This window comes from Taurulus bubalis (assembly GCF_910589615.1).
Source record: "Taurulus bubalis genome assembly, chromosome: 10".
NCBI classification, from domain to species: Eukaryota; Metazoa; Chordata; class Actinopteri; order Perciformes; family Cottidae; genus Taurulus; species Taurulus bubalis.
This window is the reverse complement of record NC_136598.1, coordinates 12472730-12496435: the sequence shown is the minus strand read 5'-3', so window position 1 is coordinate 12496435 and position 23706 is coordinate 12472730. Positions and strand designations below refer to the sequence as shown.

Below are 23706 nucleotides of genomic sequence, written 5' to 3'. Positions count from 1 at the left end.
AGTGCTGCAGCCTGGTTGGTCGACTGAGGGAAATGTCTGTTTAAGTATCAAAAGTGTTGCTGAGGTTAAAACTCAAAATTAAAAAATAATATTTGACAAAAGAAAACGGTTAAAACTGACTGTCACAGAGACAGGTCAATATTATGAATTTTTGCACACCCAGATTCCTCAAATTACTACCAGGAACTTTTAACAGGTTATCAAACAGTCTAATACTGATGCCTCTTTATGACCTCCATAAGTAAACGAGACCATCAGGGAAAATATTTGCAATTTCCATATACTGAAGGTTGATATTCTTAGTGCTCCTAACCGACGTCAGACAAAACGATTTACAGGTTACTCCTTTAGCGCCGCCTTCCTGGGAGCCAGCTCCGACACCGACTGGCAGTTAGGTTTCCTAAAGGAAGTCAGGCAGCTGCAGATTTTTTACGACATGAAGAGGTGGTGCTCGCCACTTTTGTTCACGGGGCCGTCGGGAGGATCACAGAATGAAAGTTCCTTGTAGTAACTTTAATATAACTTTGGACCCCTGAAGACATCGTTCCACTGAGGCAAGTGAAGGATGCTAAGAGGCGCACGTAAGCAAAGGGTAGAAGGGCATTCAGCATGACAATTATTCACTTCAGGGGGCTTTAAATGTGTGAGACAGAGTTATTTTATAACAATTTACAAAAGAAAAATAGAGATTAATTAAAAACTCTGCCAGTACAGTACAATGGATTCCTGGCTAAAAAGGAGAAGAAAAAAGTGCTCAACACATTTTAAGAACACATCAGCATTATAAAAAATTAAAAATAAAAACCAAACAAGGCGCCCTATTGAGTCTATGCTTATTCAAGTCTAGATTCTTGGCTTTGAGGCTGTATTGCACTACATTTGAGGCGAAGCGATGGCAGCGGCGTTCTGACAGACTGTGATATTGTTAAGCGCTACCAGAAAAAGCCCCGTCTCCTCCAGTTACTCTCAACCAGTATGAGCTACAGGAATTATGTGTGTGGGGAACATGTTTTTTTTTTTGAAGAGATCAAATTATAAATAAAAGGTAATCTATTAAAAATATACACGTCCTTAACCGGGGTTCCAACCTGTGGATGCATGTCTGCAGCCTCGCAGGAAAAAGGAGATTTTTCTTCTTCTTTCTTTTCGTATTATAACGCGTTCAATTCATCACATCAGATATAAATGGGACTAGTCAAAATAAAGTCATGCTACTGTATTTGACCAGTAATCAATACAATGGTTTGGTTTGTCGAGCTTTTAGAGATATCAAGAAGATGTTTTTTAACCATTTGTGGCACAGATTTAATCCTATTAGTTGTCTGGGCATACGATATGTGCTTCATTTTGCCATTGGTAAAACATGTCGTTTTGTTAAATGTTAAACGTTGATTATATTTAATTGAAATATTAGTTTAAACAGCTCCTATTGGTCTCAGAATAAGGCATTCTGATTGGCTGACAAAGCCTCCTTTTTTCTAATCTAAATAGACCAAACCTGCTGATTGAAAAATTATTTAAAAAGGGACTCTTTTCTGCATACATCCACCTTCAAATCAGAAAATCCACGGTCCCTGTTGGGGATCCAGTTCTACTTTAAACCAACATGTCATTTAGGAACAAATTTGAGGGATTTTGCTAATAGAAATTAATAGAAAGGTAGCACGGGACAAATATTGGGGCGAAGTAGAGTATAAGTAAGGAGCCGAGCATGACCTCAAATGACCAGGTTATCAAGTACGACATATCAGCTGGGTCCTGCATTATCAGGCAGCTTTACTCCTCCGTAAGCTGCTCACCTGCCAACTTTTAACACACAGCAGAGGATTCAGCAGGCAGAGAAGCAGCACTTTACCATAAATGGTACAAACAAACATCAAATTCCCAGCTGAGCAGTAAATGGGCAACTATTGAAGGATGGGCAGAAAGGCTGCGATGCTTCATTCAGTCTGTCACAAGTCTCTGCATTTCTGCATGTCTCCCTCTAGAGGCCGGAGGTCAGACTGCAACCTCACTCCTGAAATATGTGACGTCTGCTTCCGAGGACGACAACAGATGTCATTCTCTGACCCATTTTTAAAAGCATTAAAGAGAAAATAAACTCCATGAACAAAAGAAAACAAAAGAAAATTTAAACATTTCTTTAAATAGCAGCTCTTTAAAAAGGAATGATGACAACAAATATGATACAATAGGAATAACAATGTCAACAACAACAACAACAAATTATCGATCCCCATCATTCTCAGCAACACCATCCTTATCATCAAACATGAAAAAAATTAAAATAAAACAATCTGACTATGGGCTCACATAATATGGAGGTGGCGGTGCGTTTCAAGCAGGGGTCGTAGGTCACCGACAGCTCCAAGGACAAGGGTCATCATCAAGTCGGCCGACGGCGGTCCATCCGTGTCTGTGCGTCCGCTTGTTCTGGCTGTGATTGGTGGCATCAGAAGAAGAGGGTCTTTGGTGGAGGCGAGGCATCGCTAGCCGCATCGGAATGAGGTGGAGCCCCGGGGGAGGAAGAGAAAGGGGAGGAGGCACTGGTGTCTTCCTCATTGTTCCTCCTCCTCCTCATTCATCATTCTGTCCTGTGGGTGTTCAATCTTCCCTGACTCCTGTTTCCCCTCAGAGCTCCAGCTCCTTGGACACTTTGGTGGCGATGTCTCTAAAGGCCAACGGCGCCCCCCACAGGCGCTTGAACCTCACACCGCTGCTCTGGCCCAGCCCGCTGGGCAGCTGGCAGACCTCGGCCTCGAAGGCCACGCGGGTGCCGGCCGCTCCGTGGGTGCAGGACAGGAGGAAAGGCCCGGCCAGGTGGACCTGGCAGCCGCAGCCCTGCGCCGCCTCACGCAGCGCTAGCACCACCTCGGCCGGGTCGCGTGGGCTCCGCACCCTCACATCCCAGCCGCATCGGGGGGTCCGGGGCTCGGCCGCTTTCTGATGCCCAGATAGATGGCGACTGGAAAGAGGCGGAAGAGAAGGGGCGATGCGAAGAGAGAAGAGAGGGGTAGAAGGAAATGTAGGAAAGATTTTAAAACAAACATGGCGGAGCAAGGTGGAAAAGGGATGTTTACAGAAGGAGGGGTAGAGGAGGTGAATAGGTTTGGATAGCAAGAATAAAGGAGGAGGAGAGGAGTGATATGAATGAAGGATTCAAGGAGAAATGGGAGTTTGTACACAGGTTTTTAAGTTGAAATGAATGTGTGATGGAAGTGTAAGTGAAAGTATGGTTGTATGAATGTGAATGCATGAGTGGTAAGGGAAAGGGGGAGGAAAAGAAAAAAATTAATATCACACATTATTGGATTTTTATCTCTATATAGCAATTTATGTCAATGATTGGTAATTGTGTATTTTATAATCCAACATCTCTTTTCCATACGACACAATGAATGTACAACACCAAAGGGATATGCAAATCAAACCCACCTCAAGTTAATTGCTCTCGTTAGGCACAGCTTATACATTTATTTTGTTCTTTAATGAGTTAATAATAGAATGTATATAATTAATAACATACCATACAGATACATTCTTTAATAATTACACTTAACACCAACTAACACACAACATCCCGGGATGGTAATGAGTTTCAGGGAGCGAGCTGTTGATGGACACAATGACAGTGATGATAATTTGTTTTGGATTTTCTTTCAAATCAGCAGTTCCACCAGCGGGATCATCTACCACAAGGAGCACCACAGTCTGCTAGCTAGCGTTAGCCCGGTGCTGCTGGTTTACCTGCTGTTCTTAACCTGAGACTGAGACTGAGACTGGGCTGAAGCAGCTGAGAGGAAGTGCACAAGACCTTTAGTCACACACGGATAACATGACACTGATACCCCTGAAAAAATACAGTGGGAAAAAGGTGAGAGCACAAGACCAATACTGCTATAATCTACGTCTAGTAGATGCTTTTGTTGCGGCGACTCATAATTATCTTGGGATGGAACCTATTAATGAAGCGGATAACTGACAGCAAATCAAAATTATGTATTTTTCATGGTTAATAATTTGTTACAGTAACGTGTCAAAGCTTTTCATCTGTGTCTCTGCATTCATAATTAAAATAGACACTTTGCATTCTTTACATTGTTACGTATGATTGTTCTCCACATAAAGAGCAAACAACCAAGCAAAAGTAATGACAGTCAAAAAAAAATCCAAACCTGTTAATTCTGGTCGCTATACATGAGTTTACAGAAGCCCTGAGAGGGAACGGAAGAAAATAAAATGATTCTTTCATGGCTTTAGTTTTTTTTTATCTGTGAAACAGATGGAAAGGGACAAGTTTTTCCAGGATCAATTTACTTTTTTTGTCTGTGAAAAGTGTGGGCATGTTGATTTCTTTTTTGAGGAAGGATCATTATGTTTGTTGTTGTAATACTGACCACTACCCCATGTTCTCAGTAGGACTATAAGCATTTATGTTTACATAGAGGTGACTTTTCATTTCTCCATGCACACTAAACAAAAAAGGTATATCAATTGTGCATTAGCATGTGATGTCACATGACTGTGATGTCTTTCTTTTGGTTAGAAATGTATTCTAACCAGCACTATTGTGTCGTTGAGGAAAGCATGAATGCTTTTAGGGTTAATGATGCCTTTCAGCTTCTTGTGGCCAAAAAGAGTATAACAACAACAAATACAAATTCAATTCTACCTGCAAATTTTCTTTTATTAGTTTTCACAGATAAAAAAAGTTCCAAGGAAATTCCAAGATTATCCTGGCAGAACCCCTTTTCACCTATTCTTAAGTCGGAAACACAGCAGAGAAAACTATTTTGATCAAACTTAGAAAATGGATCACAAGAATCCTATTTTTTCCTCACGAGCCTTCCGGGCCTCCGGGAGTTTAACATTCATAATACTTTATTCTTTAATTCATGCTTACAAATATACATGCTACTGAAAAAAGTAGTAGGATTAAGGATCTGTGCTGGAAGCCATGTTTGATCACATGGAGAAGTGTGCCTCCATGTTGACTTCTAATGTTTAAAATAATTATCAGAAGAAAACATCAGAGCTCAGTCACCTACGAACACACATGGTTAACACCTACAATGGCTCTGTGTTTACAGCAAATCCTTGTAAATGCATTTTAGATTAAAGGATTAAACTCTTTAAGCGCTTAAATTTAATTACTTTCATATTAGCCGTCAGGCAGGAACTTAAAAGGAATAGTTCAACATTTTGGGAAATATGCTGGACATATTAACTAGTTTTCTTGCTGTATGTAAATATGTAGCTGGAGAAGAAGCTAGTTAGCTTAGCATAAAGACTAAAAACAGGGAAACGGCTTGCCTGGCTACCAGCACGTCTAAAGCTCATTAAATCTTGTTGGTGTAAAAATGTAAATTTTCTTTTTTAATGGGGCTTCTGTGCCGAGAAATAATTCAGCACATAAATAAAACAGATGTGAATGTAGAACAGAAAATTGCATGTTTTTACACTGGATCCTGTTGAAGGATACAACATATATATTTCTTGGAAAGCAGAAAAGAAGCACTTCTTCAAATTGTTTTAACTATTCTTTTAACAACACTGGCATTAGTTTACAACATATCTTCTCTTTCTAAATCTTGAAGAGTAACTACGCCTGAAACATCCTTTAAGGACGTTGGAAATTGGTGGATAATCGATGAAAAGCAGGCTGCTTGTAATGCTGACACGGGAAAATGGAATGTACATGTGAACTCACCTTGTGACCGGAGATCTGCTGATTCTCTCAGGTTCGTCTGTGACCCTCAAGAGGAAGAGAAACGTATCCGTTAGGAATCAATTGGCCAACTGGCCCTCCCCCCAACACTTCCTTTGCTACAAACGGCTGCATGGCTATATCAGTCAACACATGTCAACCACAACACACAAGCACAACAACCCGTTTTCTTCAAGTCACAGATGGATCATCACCAACCTACACTCACCACACTGGATGGGTGTGGTGCAACAACCAACAACAACAACATGTCAAAGCCACAGACAAAACATATGAGAGGGATAAACAAATGTAGAGGGAGTGGACCCAGAGCGGAGGACCACGTCTCAACAGACACAAAACACGGTGTGTGTGTGTGTGTGTTGCAGTGGTGGCCGGATACAAATACAAATCTCATGCTTATTAAAGAACAAATTAGTATGTCAAAGGAGAACACCGGCCTTGGTTAGAGAAATATCATTTAACTTTGGTCTATGGTTGATTTTAACTGTGGCAGCTAAGACGTGGATGTGTGAATAACATCTGTAAGGCATGTTTTTTTTAAAATTTGGAGCGAGTTGCCGAGTGTTTGAGCTATGGGACCGTAGAGGTGTCGGCCTTCTCTCGAACATAATGGGACCATATGGCACACGGCTTGTGGAGCTCAAAGCGCTGAAAAAACACAAATGTCTCTTTCCAGAAATCCTGATCAGGTTACTCAAGAAAAGATGAGAACTATTTTCTTTCTACCGACCTACACCCGCCAACCGTGTCACCGCGCAGAAGTAGCTAACCGACAGGACGCATGAACTCGCGGCTGCTGGAGGCTGCTTGAGATCAAAGTGTCTCCAGGCGGTCTCCACCCAACAGGCTGCCAGTTACCAGTGAGTTTGAGGCAGCTTATTGCACTTCCCCTCCATGGCCACCGGGGGCTACTGTTGCTATTTCTCTGTGCGTCAACTCAGGGCTTTATTCCTGGCAATAGATCGCCATTCCATGAACTGGGGGTGGCCTGGTGGAGCCGGCAGCAATGTTTCATCCACAGAGAAATCTAATGTCACGCTGGCTCTGATTTAGATTTAAATACATGTTTAGACGTTTAAAATGTGTGATCCCTGCTAACACAGCTAATCACTGGGAGACACCTTAGCATTTATGAATGATTATATTTAAACAATGAATTCCTCCTGGATTAATCTAATTTAAGCAACTCTTGGTGGAAACTTTCTGACTGAACACCATCAAAGGTGCTGAATTTGCACCAACCACAAGGTTGGAAATGTTTTGTGACCTGAAGACCTGGAGGTGAGTGACCCATGTAGATTAAATGACCTTGCCTCTCGGTGACCCTGAGCAAGACAAGTGGCGTCACAACCTCGTGGAAGAGCAAAAGCGGGGAAAATCTAATTGTTTTTGTGAGCGAAGAGCACGGAGCGACCGACTGGACGGCGGCTATCTGTACAGCGTGTGATGGCAGACCGCGCAATCTGTATCGAGTCGGAGAGCCAGGAGAACGAGGGGCAGAAAGTGACGCAGCGGGAGAAGCTCGCGGGCGTGTAACAGCACAATCTGCTTTGTGTCTTGAGGGAGAGCTGTGCAAGATCCCCGCTTGAGGGAGGGATAAATCCTGGTTACGCAACTAATCCTGATTTTAAATGGCAGTGTTGCCGGGTCAGTCCGTCGGGACGGCTGGCGCAGGCTTCTTACGAGCGCTCTGGTCCCGCAGAGGGCTCGGACGCACGCTGTGTGCTTATGAGGTCACAGGTTCAAAGTGACGATGTCCCAGATTTGATTCTTTTTCAATTTCTTTTGTGGACGCGAAACCAAAAAATAAAGGTCTTGTGCTCACACTGCACTCTATCGTGTCTTAATGCTGGTATAAAGCACTGGGGTCTATGCGTCTTTGACCACAACTTTCCCCCTTAACGACTGTTTAGAGCGAGGGAAGGTCATGTATATTAGAAATGTTTTTGTTGTATTTATTAAAATTTTCTTTCCATCCCAAGATCAGCGACACGTTCTCTATCAAACTGGACACCCTGGAAACGTGTGAAAGTGGCGCTACAATGTCCATGTTTGGCGAATGATACACGACGAGACAGATTCGCCCCTGAAACCTTAAACAGACCCGGTCATGCACACTGCATTACCAGTAGTGATGAAGTATTGACCTCAAAGGCAGCCAATGAACCACTCTCTCTCTCTCTTCAGCCTTTACCCCTCTACCTCCGGCTCGTATGAAACACCAATAAAGCACCATCCCCAACCCTCTTTTTTTTCCCCCACTCTGCCCTGGTTCCTCTGCTTGCAGGAACAGCATGGGCAGACATGTGGTGTTGATTACATGACTCAGACTGGTACAGTTGGGTTGCAATAAACTCAGAGGCGACACGCAAAACACACGCACATCTTCATCGGAGTGTTTCTTCTAAAAGACGGTTGTGTGTCTAGTACGAGGGGAGAGCTTAAACACCCGCTTCTAAAAACCAACTTCCCCCCTTGTTGCCCCAGAAAAACCAATACAGTTATGTGCTAAGCAGGTGATGGTGCCACCTTAAGTCTCTAGTGAGAGCTACAGCATGAAGCCCAGCCAGCAGAGACACAAGCAGTCCAGACACACATACACAGACAAGCAGGCAGGCAGGCAGGCAGGCAGCTGCTGATTAGAGTTGTCGTCACATAAACAGAGTTTTGAGACAAAGCTGCTCTACGGAAGAAACAGTCGTGTAAACTGCGTTCAATTTCGATAAAACAAAAAATTTAAATACAACAGAATCGCAATTTAATACCAATTTCACGACTATACTGGACAAAGATGGAGAAGAGATTTGATATAATTATTAATTAATACACTTTTTTTCCCCCGGTACTTCCCAGCTATATATAACAATAATTCCTAAAGAATATCATTAATTAAATGAACTCGACCCGGATAAGTGCCAGGAAATGGATAGATGGATCAATAGAAAGGAATAGATTTTTTTCTAAATTGTGACATGGCGGGCTTCCTAGCTTCTGTAGCTAGCGGCTGTGATATGAACATGAACAGCCTCCTGCACTAAATCCACTGTCGCAACAATCAAACATTCTGTTTGTCGAATGTGTAGCGTCTTTTGTAAATTAAATGTAAGACTCCTAAAGCAGTGATACACAACTTAAGGGTGCCAGGAGGCCCGTGGACGATTTTTTATTTCACTTTGAAAATAAAATTGATTCACGATGTGAATTGTTCTTTGTACTGAGTTCATGAAAAGAATCAAGACTAATAGAGTTTGAACTGCCAGGGGAGGTCTGGACTGCATTCACACCAAATTAGGCACTGCAGCACTTTAGCGCATGCTTGTTACTTGAAGTGGTCCACGCCCCGCCGCTTACGTAACGTCGGGTTGCGTTTCTCCAAAAGTTGATTACTGAAAGGCCTTTGAAGACCATTTTGTGAGCTTCAGATACTGTGCTTCATTTCTCAAGTATTTAATTTGATTCACTAGATTAGCCACAGACATTAGGATATTTACTCTATAAACAACTTAATTTTCAGAAAATACTTAATATATATATATCAATACTGTGATATTAAATTACATGTACTATGATAGAAGATTTTATTTACACCGGCCACAATTAAGACACCTTTCAATCAAGCAAACATAGCTCTTTAAGCTTTAGCTTTGCTACGGAGGACTTGGAGGAGGAAAATGTATACAAAGAAAGAAGAAATTAACTTTAATCTGTCATTATAAAAGGAAAAATACATTTCCCGGTTCACATCAGTACAGATGGACTTTTTTAGAGCCTTGCAGTTTGAATTTAACTCGCCAGATGATTACAACGCCTGCCTGTAGAGAAGCTTTTCCTCAGATAAATGTTTGCACAACTAAACTCCAAACGGCAACAGATAGCGAATGATGGGTAGTGGGAATGACAGGGCTCTGGCAAGAAGCAGGCAGACGGTCAGACAGACAGAAGCAGCCAGAAAACATGGGAAAGGAAGACTTACTAACTGTTTTTGTCCCCTGTGGGAGGGTGCAGCCCGACATGGACTTGTTTGAGCTCTGACGTTTAGAAGGGTCAAGAGAGACCCTAGGAAGAGAAAGGAAGAAGAGAAGGAGATGAAAAGAGGATGTGGGGAACGGTGAAAAAAACAAAACAGGAAAATCAACAGCCGAAAGTCAGAGAGACATTGAATAAAAGAGAAGTGGAGGTGTTGGGGGTGGGCACAGGTAGAAAGAAGCACAGGTAGAAGAGGCAGAGAAGTACAAATCAAACTGTATGTACGGTCGTTCAGGAAAAAGAAGGATAGAATACTGCCGAGGAAAAGCAAAAAGTTGTTAAAGAACCAAACAAACAAACCAACAGATAAAGCAACAGTAAGCAGCAGAAGTGACCGGACAGACATACGGTATGTCCACCTGAGCAGCAGACCTGGGTCCAATAGGCTACGGTTTGGAGAACCACTTGGGCGGGGTTACCTGTATCAGCAAAACAGTTGATGGCCAAAGCTGAAAAGTGCAGGATTGGAACAATTTTTTAAACTTGAATTGAACTTAACGTCCAACTGCATATATTTAGATGGAGGGCGTCCTATTACTGCTGCTACTTCTGTGGGATGAAATATTGTATCCATTGTTTTCCAGTAAGCACTGCCCAGTTCAAAGTTAAGTGAAATTGTTGCTGTTTATTTGCATTCTCATGTTGCCGACTCTTTTCCCACCCACTCGGGGGCTAATTCACAAAAGGATTGCGTTGCAAGAATAGGACGAAAAAAACAACCGTATAATTCTCAAATCGCTCGCGACGGGTAAAATTGTAGGCTGTATACAGTAAGGTGATGTAGTCGTCATGACATTGGCCATTGGTTTATGGACTACTGTTTTGAAGCCTTGAGTTCGGCATTTTGGATGTCGCCATATTGGATTTTTTTTCAAACAGTGAACAGATGTTACCATATTTGGACTGCGGAGGAGTGACGTAGAGACACGTATGTATACAGCTCTGGTACCTGCAGCGACCTGTCAATCACAAGGTAGCCACGCCCTAAAGCATACTCTGCCTTTAGAGAGTTGATAGTAATAACTGAAGCACATCAGATGGGTTCGCTCAAACCCTGTTATTGTGGGATGCAATGACAGGATGGAATTACAGAAGTGTCATTTCAAATAGATGGATAAAGCTCCCCCTACATGTCATTTTTGAAAATACTGAGGGGAAAAAATCATGACAAATAAGGTCATCATATGATATTATATAACATGATTTCTTCCTCTCCTCCTGGGCTTATATTTTTCCCTTTACACTCTTTTAAGAGGTTCGGATGGTATCGGCACCTGCAAACACACAAATCCCTTCTTTGTGAATTTTCCCTTCTCTCTATATAAATGTAAACATCAGAAATGACCGTTCTTATATCTAAACCCCTCAAATAAATTACTTCTCCGTCTTGTTTGCACATGTTGCTAAAAAAACAACATTAAAAGAGAAACAATATCTGTGGCTTTATCCAATGTTGGTTGGTTCCACCTGCTTTTATTATTTTTAATTTTCCAGGCGTTTATTTACGACTTTTTTCGGTTTCTCGTCATATAACTTATTTACTATTTCATAAGGGCTGCATTTGTCGTTTTCTGTGGGACGAGTTTACAAAAGCAAACGTTGTAGGGAGCAGGTGGCAAGAGAGAGGGAATCCTGTTTAAACACTATTAGACCCAGGTCTGAGGCCTGTAGAGGTTCATCATCAGAGAAGAGAGACTGGTAGGTTAGTACTGGTTAAGGAAGAAAAGGTGAGAGGCAGCGAGGTCAGCTCTATGATCTTCATGTACATGTTTACAGCAAGAGGAGCTACACCGTCCAGTCACCAGTCTGTCAACATTCAGGCTTTCACAGGCCGCCTGCTATCACAGTTGGATTGTTAGCAGCAATCCTCAAACACATACAATCCTGGAAAATACTGTTTGAATGAGCAAAAAAAAACTGCAGTTAATGGTTAATTTGTAATCTGTTGAGTTATCGCTCTCCTCCTATTTTTCTCCTTCTCCCAGCTTCTCCCCTTACCTGCGGGTCAACTTGGAGGTGAGTTTGCTGAGCAAGTTGGTCGTGGTCCGGGTCCTGGCTTGCGGCAGCGGGCTGGCGTCGTGGGACAGCGTCGGGGAGGCCGGGGGAGCGTGGGAGGGGGGCCGGCGGTCTCGGATCTGCCCGCCGTGGAAAGTGCTCCTCACCGTGGACCCCCTGGAGAGGCGAGAGGAGGGCGTGGAGGAGGAGGAGGAGGAGGATGCCCCGGAGGCACCGGCAATGCTGTGGGTTGAGGGGGAGGCGGGAGGCAGGCGGTGGGATATGGAACTGGAGGGAGAGGAGGAGGGAGAACAAGAGTTGTTACCAAGACCATTTCAAGTGCCAGAATCTACGACGTGCATTAGAGCCGTTGTAAGTCCCAAAGAAATTAATAATAAATGTTGAAGCTGGAGGAGGTGGGGAATATTCCTTAGGAGATCAAAATCAGAAAAAGTTTTGTTTATTTTTTTTGTCAAAGAACCACATCGCTACCCCCTTTGTATGTGGTTCCTTTAAGCTCATCACAACACGGATGCCTTCGGCCAGAATCACCATATGAACACATGCGTCAGTAATCATAACGTACAGAATATTACCAGCCGTGTTCTTGAAAGGCATATTTATGTTACGTTATGCTTGTTTACAAATGTTCACAGCACACCAAGTCAATTAAAGGTTTACTACCACAAACAACCCAAATAAAACATAACATGAAGACAGTTACATTCTGTATTTCTGATTGACCGCTCTTCTTCAATAAACCCTGAAATTATGGAAGAAAGGATCAGTTAAAAAAAAAAAGCTACATGGCTTTTGCTTCTTTTTTTTTGACGACCACATACATTTGCACGAGCGTGAAGAATTGTGCCGTTTGATTTAGGATTAAATTCAAGTGCATTTAACATCTTTAATATGTGTAATACTTCATCTGAGGTAATTTAAGACCCTTTAACGAGGACCCACAGATAGGAAATGTCAACAGTTGACAACAGTTAGTCCCGATCTCTCAGTCCAACTCCCTCACACACTCAAAACACACCTCCACCCCTGACTGGCTGGTGGCCCGAGGCTGCTTTCCATAACGCTCTAGATAACACCCCCACAGTGTTCAAGTGGGGCAGAAACATTAAATGAGTTAAGTTGAAGCGCAGCCGCTGCAGAGCAAAACCACTTAACGTCATCATGAACTAGCGGCCGTCTGCAGCTAACTGCAGGGGAGTGGGGAAGTTTGAGAGGTGAGGACCGGGGGAGGGGATGGTGAGAGGAGACGAGCAAGACGAGAGGTCGACTTGGTGCCAAAGTGGGGAAGGGAGTGCGCAGAAAGGACGAGAGAGAGGCTAAGGATGTTAAAATCCGATTGACATTTCAAAATAATACTTTTTCAAATGTTTTTTTCTCCCTTCTCTGTTGCAGTACAATGCTTGTAAAAGTTACGAGTATAAATCATTTACATGAATAGAAGGATTGAGACTTTGATTTGTGATCGTTCTACTGCACTGGACTTAAAAAAAAGACAACTTTGTATAACTGTACTTATTTCTAGCTGAAGATAAAACAAGGCTTCTTATGAGTGAATACGAATAATAACATGAACTTCCAAAGTATGTACATGAAAATAACGGTCAAGAGGGAGCAGGGTTGCAGACCTTTAGACTTATTAGAGGCTGCAAACCATTTCATGCACATTTCATGTCACTTTTCTTATCTAAGTCTAGACAATCAAGCAACTTTAATCACCTTATTACATTTGCTTCTCTAAATAGCGACAGCATCGTGTGTCAGGTGCTCATTGACACACAGAGCATTCAGTGGGAATTGTAAGACGCTCTCAAAGACTTATGTTCCAGTGGACCAACATCTGAAGTTCTTTGCCTCCAGAACAAAACAAAAAAAAGAATCCTGAATAGGATCATTTTTTAACTCAAGCGTTTTTTTTAAGAAGGGGTTCACTCATGCAGTCATGAATGATCTGGTGATACTTGTTTTATGGCGTTTTCTTCTATTGTAGTTTATGTTCCGTATTGCTCCGTCTGTATCTTCTTGTCCTGCTCTGAGTCCCGTACGTGTTTACTGTTGAGTGCGTTTTGTACCGTCTCTTCGTTTGCTTTTTATGCATTTTTAAAAGTCCATCAGGGGCCCTAATGCTACATTACATACCCCCCCAGCCCCCACACAAATACACATTTGGTAAATTCAAAGTATGATCCAAATTAAGTACACTTCAGTTTGTTTAGTAAAAGTGTATTTCCTTTGTCTGCAGCTGCAGTACTGTCCGTCTTGGCATGAGGTCACTTATCTTCCGGTGTCATCATAGATTAGTGTCTTTGTGTATACGCAGCAATGTGTGCTTCATGAACGGACATGTGTGTTTTATATCAACTAAATATCATTTAGTTTAGTATTAACTATAAACGCATGCACGCTGCTGTGTACATAGTTAGCGTTTTGTATCTCTCCTGTGCACCTTCGCCACTATGTGAACTATAGTCACATTGTTTTCAAGTCGATTTTGAAGAACTAAATGTGACTGTGTGTGTGTGTGTGTGTGTGTGTGTGTGTGTGTGTGTGTGTGTGTGTGTGTGTGTGTGTGTGTGTGTCCATGCACATGTTTGCGCCATCAACCAATCTGGCATGGCATCACATTGACAAGGCCTCTGAGGCAAATGGAGGGTTACGCTGGCACAATGTCCGTCCTCAGCTCATCCTGCTCCCCTCCGCTTTCCCGTCCTTCTTGCTCTCTCTACCTCACCCTCCTCCCTCCCTCTCGCTCTTCCTCCCCCTCCCACCCTCCCCCTCAGTTTACCTGTCACGCTTTCCCTCCAGGAGACTCGTGATGCCTGAATGTAAAAGCTTAGTGCGTGTCGTCAAATCTAAACGGAAGAGGCAAAACTCAAACTGACTTTTCTTTTTCTTTTGAGCAGCTTTAACACAAAGTTGTTTTTTTAAACTTATTTGTACATTCATGTTTTCTTCGCTGCTTTCCATGGATTTCCTGGATAGATTTAACAACTCTTTCCTGGAGGTCAGATCGCAGACAGCGACCTCCTGGCTCTTCCTGTGAGAGGCAACATTACAGAGCGACAAAGAGGCAGAGGGACGGAAAAACCGCACAGCCAGAATGAAAATGAGAAAGTGAGAGCTTGACCATAAGTGGGAAAAAAGGAGAGTGAGTGAGAGAGGAGATGGTGGCAGCCATGCTCTGCCACCGACGAGCAGACAACCATCTGTCACAACAACGGACAGCTCATAATGGGCACATAAACATACGTGCGGACGAACCCACTCATGCACAGTTTAAGCTCTTTATCCTCTCTTGAAGAGACAATGTGTGTGAGACAAACACCCTCTAAGCTCTGTGCAGAAAGAGACCAGCTTTACCAGTGGGACCATTCTTTTACAAAACCCTTTCTTATTGTATTCACTATGAATATGAATGCATTTTCTACGTTGGGCAAGAACCAAGGAGTTTTTTTTTTCTTGACAACCTGTTCCTCAACCTAAACCTAATCACAACCCCTTTGCAGTCCATCAGGGAGTTTAGATATAAAAATCAGGTTCAATTTAAGTGATGATGCGGAAAAACCTTCAGGATTGCTCCCGATTTGTTTTTACACACAAACTCCATGGCTATAGGCTTTGGTGCAGATATGTTGGAGGACAGATTAAAAAAATGACGCCGCTAACAGCGATAACTGTGGGGGCACTTTGCTCATCGTTTACGGTACGTGCGGCGATGCTCCTCTCACCTGTTCTCCTTGCCATTTTGCAGCAGTGACTGTCTGTCGGTGCTGGACCGGTCTGTGCACACGTACGTGTTCCTTCGAGTCATGGCACTGGCAGGGATGTTATTCTGGAGAGATAATCAGAAATCCACAGAAATCACTTGCATTTACTGAAATGAATGATGAAGTGCTTTTCAATGCGACGCAATGAAAGGAGGGCTTTAGAAGTGAAAGACGTGTATCAAGCCTTCACTATTTGAAAAGCCAGACTTGGGTAAAACCTGCCTGTCTGGGTGCTCCAAGCAGGTTTAAAGAAAAGTAAAGCCTTCGGCTTGATTGTCTGACCTCAGACTGTGACGAGTTCGGCCTGATTGTCCCTGTACAGAACATTAAAAAAGTTAATCTCAGGAGTTAATCATCTCTTCACATTCCCTAAACTCCCGCTCGCTCATGCTAATCTCACGGAGCAACCATAATCGCTATATTCCCCCCGCCCCGCTGGGCGAATCCACAGTTTGTTATTCATCTATGCATGTAAAGTGCTTCACTGTTCAACTCTCTAATCTGCGGAGGATGTTAATGTTTGCAGTCTTTGCAATATCTGTGTCAGTGTAGTGTAATCTGAGGTAATGGGATTAGGGAAGATTGAGGATTCTGCCATCTGCACCTGTTCTATTGATAAGGGATTAAAGGTGACCGCTCTCGGAGTCGGAATGGTTTCTTCATACCACACAAAATATCCTTTAGGCCTTACCGTGGTCGCGTTGGCTTCATTGCGCCGGTCAGGTATCTCTGCCTTGTTTGGGTTGTGGGCGGAGCTAACCATGGGACTGGAGGGTGTCGGGATGCTACGGGAGCCAACGGTGCTGGTGCTCGGCTTGCGGCTCGACAGCCGCTCCTCCTTAAGCCCCGTCCCTTCGCCTACGCCACTGGGGCTCCGCTTGGGTTGCGTAGACCCTGGAATAGCCGGACCGCCTAGGAGATGGGAAACAAGAGATCTCTGTAAGGCCGATTTCTGTCACTCATTTTACAATGAACAAAACTGACTCTTACTAATCACTACATCATTGATCTGGCTTACAGAAGTCGGAGTGTCGTCTCTGGCGGTGGTAGGTGGAGGCGCTGCGCTGTGCCTTGTGGCCAGTGGAGGAAGAAGGCGTGGCGGAGGAGGAGGAGGAAGCGGTGTGTTTGCTGGTTCCGTTGGTGATGGTGCCGGCTCGGACGCGAGCTAGACTCAGACTGCTGCCCGTCCGAGACTCGCTGCCTTCCGTCTACAACCATGTTCAGAGACGCACAGTTAATTTCAAAAATGAGCATTATGAACTCATAATGACACAAAAGGCACCGCCTCCATCCTAAATCTGCTGATTGAGCGCTTCTGGCAAAAGACATACTCTCCAATAAAGCCGTAAACCATCAGCTCATACCCAAGCAGAGGTAGCTGCAAACAAACCAACCAACCAAGCCGATGCGCTCACCTCATTCTTGCGTCCCAGCAGCAGGTATGTGGCGGTGACCTCGTTGTACTTCTGACTAGACAGCGAGTCTCTGATCTCATCTCTGGTGAAGCCCATTCCAACCATCACATCTGGAAACAGGACAAATTAAATAACAAAAATCTGACACGCTGCAAGGGAATCACACCTTATGAAAGGTGCTCTGCTTAGTGTGAACCTTCCGTGCTCGATCCATATGCAGGACCTGAACTGAACACGGCAGGGCAGCTTTAATGGTGACTAAATGATGACGTTTGTGCAAATTAAGCTATTCTTTTTAGGTGCAATATGCTAGATGTCAGGCATAAACTTTCAATGTCGCACAGGACTTCGCAGCCAGGACTCCAGTCAGCGGCATCTTAAATGGAGGCTTCATCAAGACGTTCCCATTTTACACTCGCTAAATATTTAACGCAACAGTTTATCATTTGGAGATCAATGATTAGGTTAAATTAATGAATAGTAAAAGGTCTGCGTTTCTCACCGATGCGGCTGGCATTGTTTAAGTCTTCGACAGGCTCTGTGTGGGGCTTCAGATCCTCGCCTTCATAGCCGATATTGATCCACTTATCTTTCATTATTTGCTGGTGAGAGGGAGAAGAGAAGGAGAGCTCAATATTTAGACGCTAATGTGGTCAATTCATGACTCTTATGCGCTGCTGCATTTCCTCCTCACCTCCAGCGAGCAGCGCTTTGTAGGATTGAGGACCAGGAAGCGGCGCAGGATTCCCTCGCAGTCTGTAGACATGTAAAAGGGCACGCGGTATTTCCCCCTCAAAACACGCTCCCGCAGCTCCTGAACGCAATACACAATTGACACAATTAATTTCTGCGACAGGGACACTAATCAATAAAAGAACAAGACAACGGGATATTTAAATACTGTTCATTTCAATTTCGACATCCCACTGTTCAATGGACTATCGAACAATTTTACATTTATTTAGTTATTTATACTGATTATCCTAATCCTGATTTTAATCCCCCTCCAAATGTATTTTAAAAATACATCTGAACAAAATTTAAGACAAAATTAACTTTGGGATTAAATTTGCGATACATGTTGCACTCACATGAGAAGTCTGCATCAAAATCTGCAACTAGCCGACTGTGAGTGTGGGTAGCATCTTTTATTTCTTTGTGTTGATGGTCAGCTTGTTAGCTCGCAGGAGTTTTAGCAAATAGAGGAAGGGGTTTTAAAATTATTTACCATGCTGTTTAATAGAAGTCATAACTCTTGTATCTGGCATTCATGCTATACCACCTGTGTTCTGGCCTTCAAAGGCCAGGTGCAGTAATAATGTCTCTATGGAACATTATTTTTCTTTTTAATAACTCCAATAAATAGTAGAGGAAAACAACAAAAGACTAGACAAAGCTATAGTTCTCTCCTTCCGAGAGCTTTCAGTCACCCAACAGGTACACCGAGCCATAGACTGTATGCACCCACCTTTAAGTTCTGTCCGTCAAAGGGCAAGGACCCGCTGACCAGCGTGTACAAGATGACGCCCAGGCTCCAGATGTCCACCTCCGGACCGTCGTACTTCTTCCCCTGGAAGAGCTCTGGGGCCGCGTAGGGCGGCGAGCCGCAGAACGTGTCCAGTTTACTGCCCGCGGTGAACTCATTACTAAAGCCAAAGTCGGCTATTTTGATGTTGGCGTCAGCGTCTAGTAGCAAGTTCTCGGCCTGTACGGAACAGCATGGACAGTTAAACACAGAAGAAGAAAAAAACAGCAGAGCTATGATCAGTGCCTGGGTGCTGAAATACAGGAAACTTTTTCTGCATCGAGTAGTGGATAATACATGTTTCATTCTTTATCCGTTTCATTCTTTATCATCTGACAATGTGTAATCACCTTCAAGTCTCTGTGAACAATGTTCTTCAGATGACAGTAGTGCACCGCCGAGACAATCTGAGGAGAGAGAAAACAATAGCATAGACAGAACATAACTAGGATGTAAACGGAAGATAAACTGGGAGCTCCATTCACACAATCCCCACGCCCTCCTTCAACAACTACATGACTCAACGTGACAAGAACAAAGCGGATGACTGGATTCCTTGCAGTGTGATCACACCTCCTTTTTGTGCTTCTGAACCACGGCGGAAAAATTCACTCCATTTCTGTCTGCGTCTGCCCAGTTACAAGCAATTTTGTTTGTGCTTAATTTTAAACCACTAGGAACAGCTGGCTGTGTGATGTCAACATTTGCCTGGGGACATGACATGGGGACAAAGATGGGGTTTAACTGACCTGTCTGAACTTGGCTCTGGCCTCTTTCTCTTTCATTCTGCCGTGAGCCACGAGGTAGTCGAACACTTCGCCTGGAAGGAGAGGGAACAAACACTATGGCTGTAGTTCAGGCAGACATGGAAGTTGTTTAAAGGCAGGATTGGTAATCTTCTTTAAAAACATTCCTAGCGACAATGAATGGATCCAATCAACACTGTCCAATCATTTCATTCGGCCCGGATGTAATGATAATTTGGGGGCCGTGGCTTTGGAGGGAGACCTGAAGGGACAGGCTGTCAATGTTGCTAGATTCAGCCAGTTTTGGGGCTAGTGCTGCTAGCTACTTTTATTGGAAAAGGGTTTGTAACACCGGGCTAGATCATTGTTTTTATATCTTCTAGGGTGCTCAGCACTGCCCACCTCCCAGCGAATTCATGCGTTTGGCCGTTATACAATCTCCAACAGTTAGGTCTGTTTCACGCTAGCACAAATACATTTCCCAGCATCACAAGAACAAATGTGGCGATACCGTAACGGGTTGAAACCGGATAGAAGTGTCCAGACTAAAAATAAATGTGCGCGTGCGTGTGTGCATTCAAGCGTGGGAAGAGAGAAAACAGCCTCCTGGTTTGTTAACATTGTTTTTCAGTTTATTAAAATAAAACAGCCAACAGCTGAAAACTGCTGTCGATTCAAATGGAATATAGGGAAAAGCATTTATTGTGTGCGTCTGCACTCCAGCCAAACGTTTGACCCTACATATCCTCAGCGGTATAACGGGCCGGGGTTGAGTTGAACGCAGCAGCATGTCGACTGGTGAGCTGCTGCTGCCTCCTTATTCGGTATTGGAAGCAAGAGATCACACAACGTACAGAGAGCAGCGCTGAGAGATTAAGGGATCGGGAGGAGAGAAGAATGACAAACAGAAAAGCTGCAAAAAATAGACGAGAGTGCATGGGAAACAGTCGAGCGATGTTAGAAAGCAAGACGAACGGATGAACACAACAAAAGACTCCCAAAAAAGGGATTTGACCTGATCGTTTGAACCTTAGATGAACGAGTTCAGCGGTTTCACTGCATCGCTCGGCACAGTGATCAATCTAATTGGCTGTTGGCCAATGGCGCTGAGGGTGCTGTGTGGACGTCACTCACCTCCGCTGGCGTACTCCATGATCAGGTAAAGAGTCTTCTCGGTCTCAATCACCTCAAACAGCTGCACTGTAACACACACAGAGAGGACGGAGAGGCGTTAACACAAAGGCCAGCGGAGAAACGCACACACGAGAATTATATAGCGTGTAACTCACCTATGTTGGGATGGTTGAGCGTTTTCATGATGCGTACCTCTCGAAATAGCTGAAAAGGTATGTGAAAAGGGGAGCACATGAATTGTTAAACTCCATCATTCTTGTCAAGTCTCAATTAAAAGGAATACACAAAGGGCTTTAGAGAATATTTCACAGATGCATTATATAAAATATTCAAAAAGAATACAAGAAATATATTAAGGATAATGGCTATTCAAATTGCTGAATGGCTTGAATTGAAAAGTTGTAACTACCGTTAGGCTATTTTAACCAACACAAAAAATACAAATAATATAATTACAACAGCATTATCTCAACATCAACGCAGACTCGTTATAAGTTACATTTGTGTTCACTCCATTATATATTTTACTAATTTATTTATAATCAAAACAGATCTATTTACAGTACAAAGCAATTTTTTCTGCATTTATTTACACAAAAGAGCAGTGAATTAAACATACAATATGCAGAACATATGGAGAAACTGTGAACAATACTACAGGGAAATCCTTTCATTCATCACATTTATTTGTATTCAGTTAATTCATACAACACACAGCTGGTGTATAGACTCTCCACACCCCCCACTCATCTTTCCGACCATCTCCAGACCTCGGGCCACCCAAGGGAGTGTCTCACGGTGTGAGACAGCAGGGCCTCTTCCCCTGGGCGCGCTCTCACTTATTAGGTTATTAGGGTCCAGGCGAGATATTCTGACCCTGGATGTGTCAAGACCATTTCTGCATCGGCAAGAAAACGAGGCAAATGAACAATGCGCAGGAGACGAGGGGACGTAGAGGAGACGAGAAAACAATATTAAATACGGATGTGTTTTATGTGCATTTGGTTTTGTAATAGTGGCGCTGGAGTTTTTTATTGCTCTGTAAACCCCTCAGCAAACTTGCCTTGTTTAAAATTCCCCAAGAATAAATTACACGAGAGTGGGGGAAAAGGCAAAAAAAACTAAACATTGAAAGCAGAGGGGAAAAAAACAGGACAGAGACAAACAGGAGAGACGAGGACAAACACAAAAGCAGGAATGCACTGATGCCTTCATTTTTGGAGCTGACACTCAGCTGCCCTGGGAGACACACTCCCCCCTCTCCATCGCTGGTAGTATAACATAAAACCAGATACAATCCCCCATCTTTCATGTTTCATGTACGACAGTAGAATCTTACAACCAGCTCACGGTGCTTATGAGATTAAATATTACAGTTCTTTGTTCTGTGACCATAAAGGGATAGTTTGAGTGCTTTTGAAGTGGAGGTTGCATGAGGTACTGATCCAGAATCAGCCGAATGTGATTAAATGGGCTTTCGGTGCGTTTCCCGCCTCACTGCGTCCCTGAATGCACCAGGCCTCGGATAGAGGAGCTCAACAGCCGCCACATATCACGCCGCGTTACGTCACACCGCATAGCCGCCGTGTGTGGAACGATGAACCAGGTTTCCTCCGTCTGTTGAGATTTACATGTCGAAACTAGGACAAGTGCAGACCACACATTTAACTAAGATAACCTGACATGAAACCTTTATTCATCCTACTCGTGCAGACCGAGAGCTCACATTCATACTGAACTGATTCCGTCACATTTCAGACATGGCAGCCGGCGAGTGTGACCGGGCAAAGATCCTTCCGTGAGAAAACGCACTCGCTAATCAATCTTCTTTAAAAAGGAGAATCAGAGTTTTCTTTCTCGTGGTGAAGTTACAACACTTTCACGAGGACATAACTTCACAGTCGCCCGATGCGATGAATGTGTGTACGCGCCTGTGCACACACGCCCTCCCCCGGCCAGAAAAATGGGCTTTTTGCATCTCTGCAAACTGTTGGTAGTGGGTTTGCGTGTAACTACCGTACAACCCACAGAGTGGACCTTTAACAGGCCGCAGGACGCAAATCACCGTTAAAAAAAGAAACCTCAATAGAGATGCATGCTCCAAAGAATGCTCCTCCAACTCTTCGAAAATATTGGCATATCGCACATGTATTAATCGGGAATAAAGTACGTTTGAAATATTCTAAACAAACTGTCACATCAAATCTGGAATATCGTCTTACTCTGAATATTATTATTAACAGAGTCACTAACTTCTACAAAATACTGTCAAATAAACAAATACACATAGTAGACTGTTGCAAGATGTCTTAATTTTAAAATCAATACATTTGATCTTAACTATTTAATTGATTCTTATTGTTCATGAATTGTTAATGTTCTCAGCTTTATATCCTTGTAAACTAAAAGTGTTTTGAACCGTTGGTCGGACAAAAACAAGACCACACGATGGCCCCTGGGAAAATAATTAATTATGAGAATAATGGTTGGCTGCAGCCATATACTGATCTCTATTAACTCCTCACATAAAAAAGCAGACATGCACAGCCGCAGAGTTTTTTTATTTTTTTTTACCCGAACTGTGTTTTTGTCGGAGGAGCATTCCCACATGAGGACATACGGGGACGCGTTTGAAACATCCGCTTCTACTCGTCTCTGTCAGATGTTCTCCTCGGTGCTCTTAAAATGGGACGCTGCGGCGTCATAAACACACACAGGTCCACTGGGAGTGTGTGTAATTGAATTAAGTGCATCAGCTGTTCATCTGAGCTTTAAGAAGAATTATCGGCTGAGCCTCGCCTCCCCCTCCTGTACATCTCTCTCTCCCTCCCACTGGTAATTGTTTCCGAAATGGCGTGTGGCTGAAAAAGAGACTAAAAACGCACAATAAGTTATCTAAGATAATAAGCTTGGCGGTTTGTGAAGTAGCGTGGCAGCTTCTCCCAGTTAGGATCCTCCTTCAGTGTTCATCGTTCACAAGGTTTTTTTTCCAGGTGCAGAATTACCCAGAGATCTCCTCCTCTCCACAGCCTTGATTCATAATAGATTTCTCGATGTTGTACAATAGCTGGGAACATTTGGGATATGGTATAACGCAACAGAACATGTTGGACTTTTAAGGACCAGAAACCTCAGTAGCTGGCCACAACTGTGTTGAGTCACATCCTCAGCTCATACTGCGTCATGTTGTAATAACGTCTATCAGACTTTTAAGTACATTTCACAGGTTAAAAAAAAAATTCACAGATGTCAGATTTTCCCCCTCCATTGCGTCCGAATGCAGCATTTGTTCGCTGATCCAGCAGAACAACGACACTCTGGTCTTATTATGTTCACCCTCGCCTCTCCT

General features: G+C 43.3%; 1 protein-coding gene across 1 annotated transcript in view; it reads right to left on the bottom strand.

Moving 5' to 3' along the window:
• Positions 1-2631: 2631 nt before the first annotated feature.
• mark4b (MAP/microtubule affinity-regulating kinase 4b) overlaps positions 2632-23706 on the bottom strand; it is a gene marked incomplete at both ends in the record, with an annotated part of 44610 nt that continues 23535 nt past the window's right edge. Inside the window, 16 exons of the mRNA XM_079224658.1 lie at positions 2632-2965; positions 3748-3793; positions 5711-5755; positions 9705-9787; positions 11756-12040; positions 15499-15602; positions 16229-16449; positions 16556-16745; positions 16953-17062; positions 17455-17554; positions 17647-17766; positions 18421-18657; positions 18828-18884; positions 19227-19297; positions 20358-20423; positions 20513-20561. Of these exons, the coding sequence (XP_079080784.1) occupies positions 2632-2965; positions 3748-3793; positions 5711-5755; positions 9705-9787; positions 11756-12040; positions 15499-15602; positions 16229-16449; positions 16556-16745; positions 16953-17062; positions 17455-17554; positions 17647-17766; positions 18421-18657; positions 18828-18884; positions 19227-19297; positions 20358-20423; positions 20513-20561 (2118 nt within the window). The remainder of the gene's footprint in view (positions 2966-3747; positions 3794-5710; positions 5756-9704; positions 9788-11755; positions 12041-15498; positions 15603-16228; positions 16450-16555; positions 16746-16952; positions 17063-17454; positions 17555-17646; positions 17767-18420; positions 18658-18827; positions 18885-19226; positions 19298-20357; positions 20424-20512; positions 20562-23706) is intronic.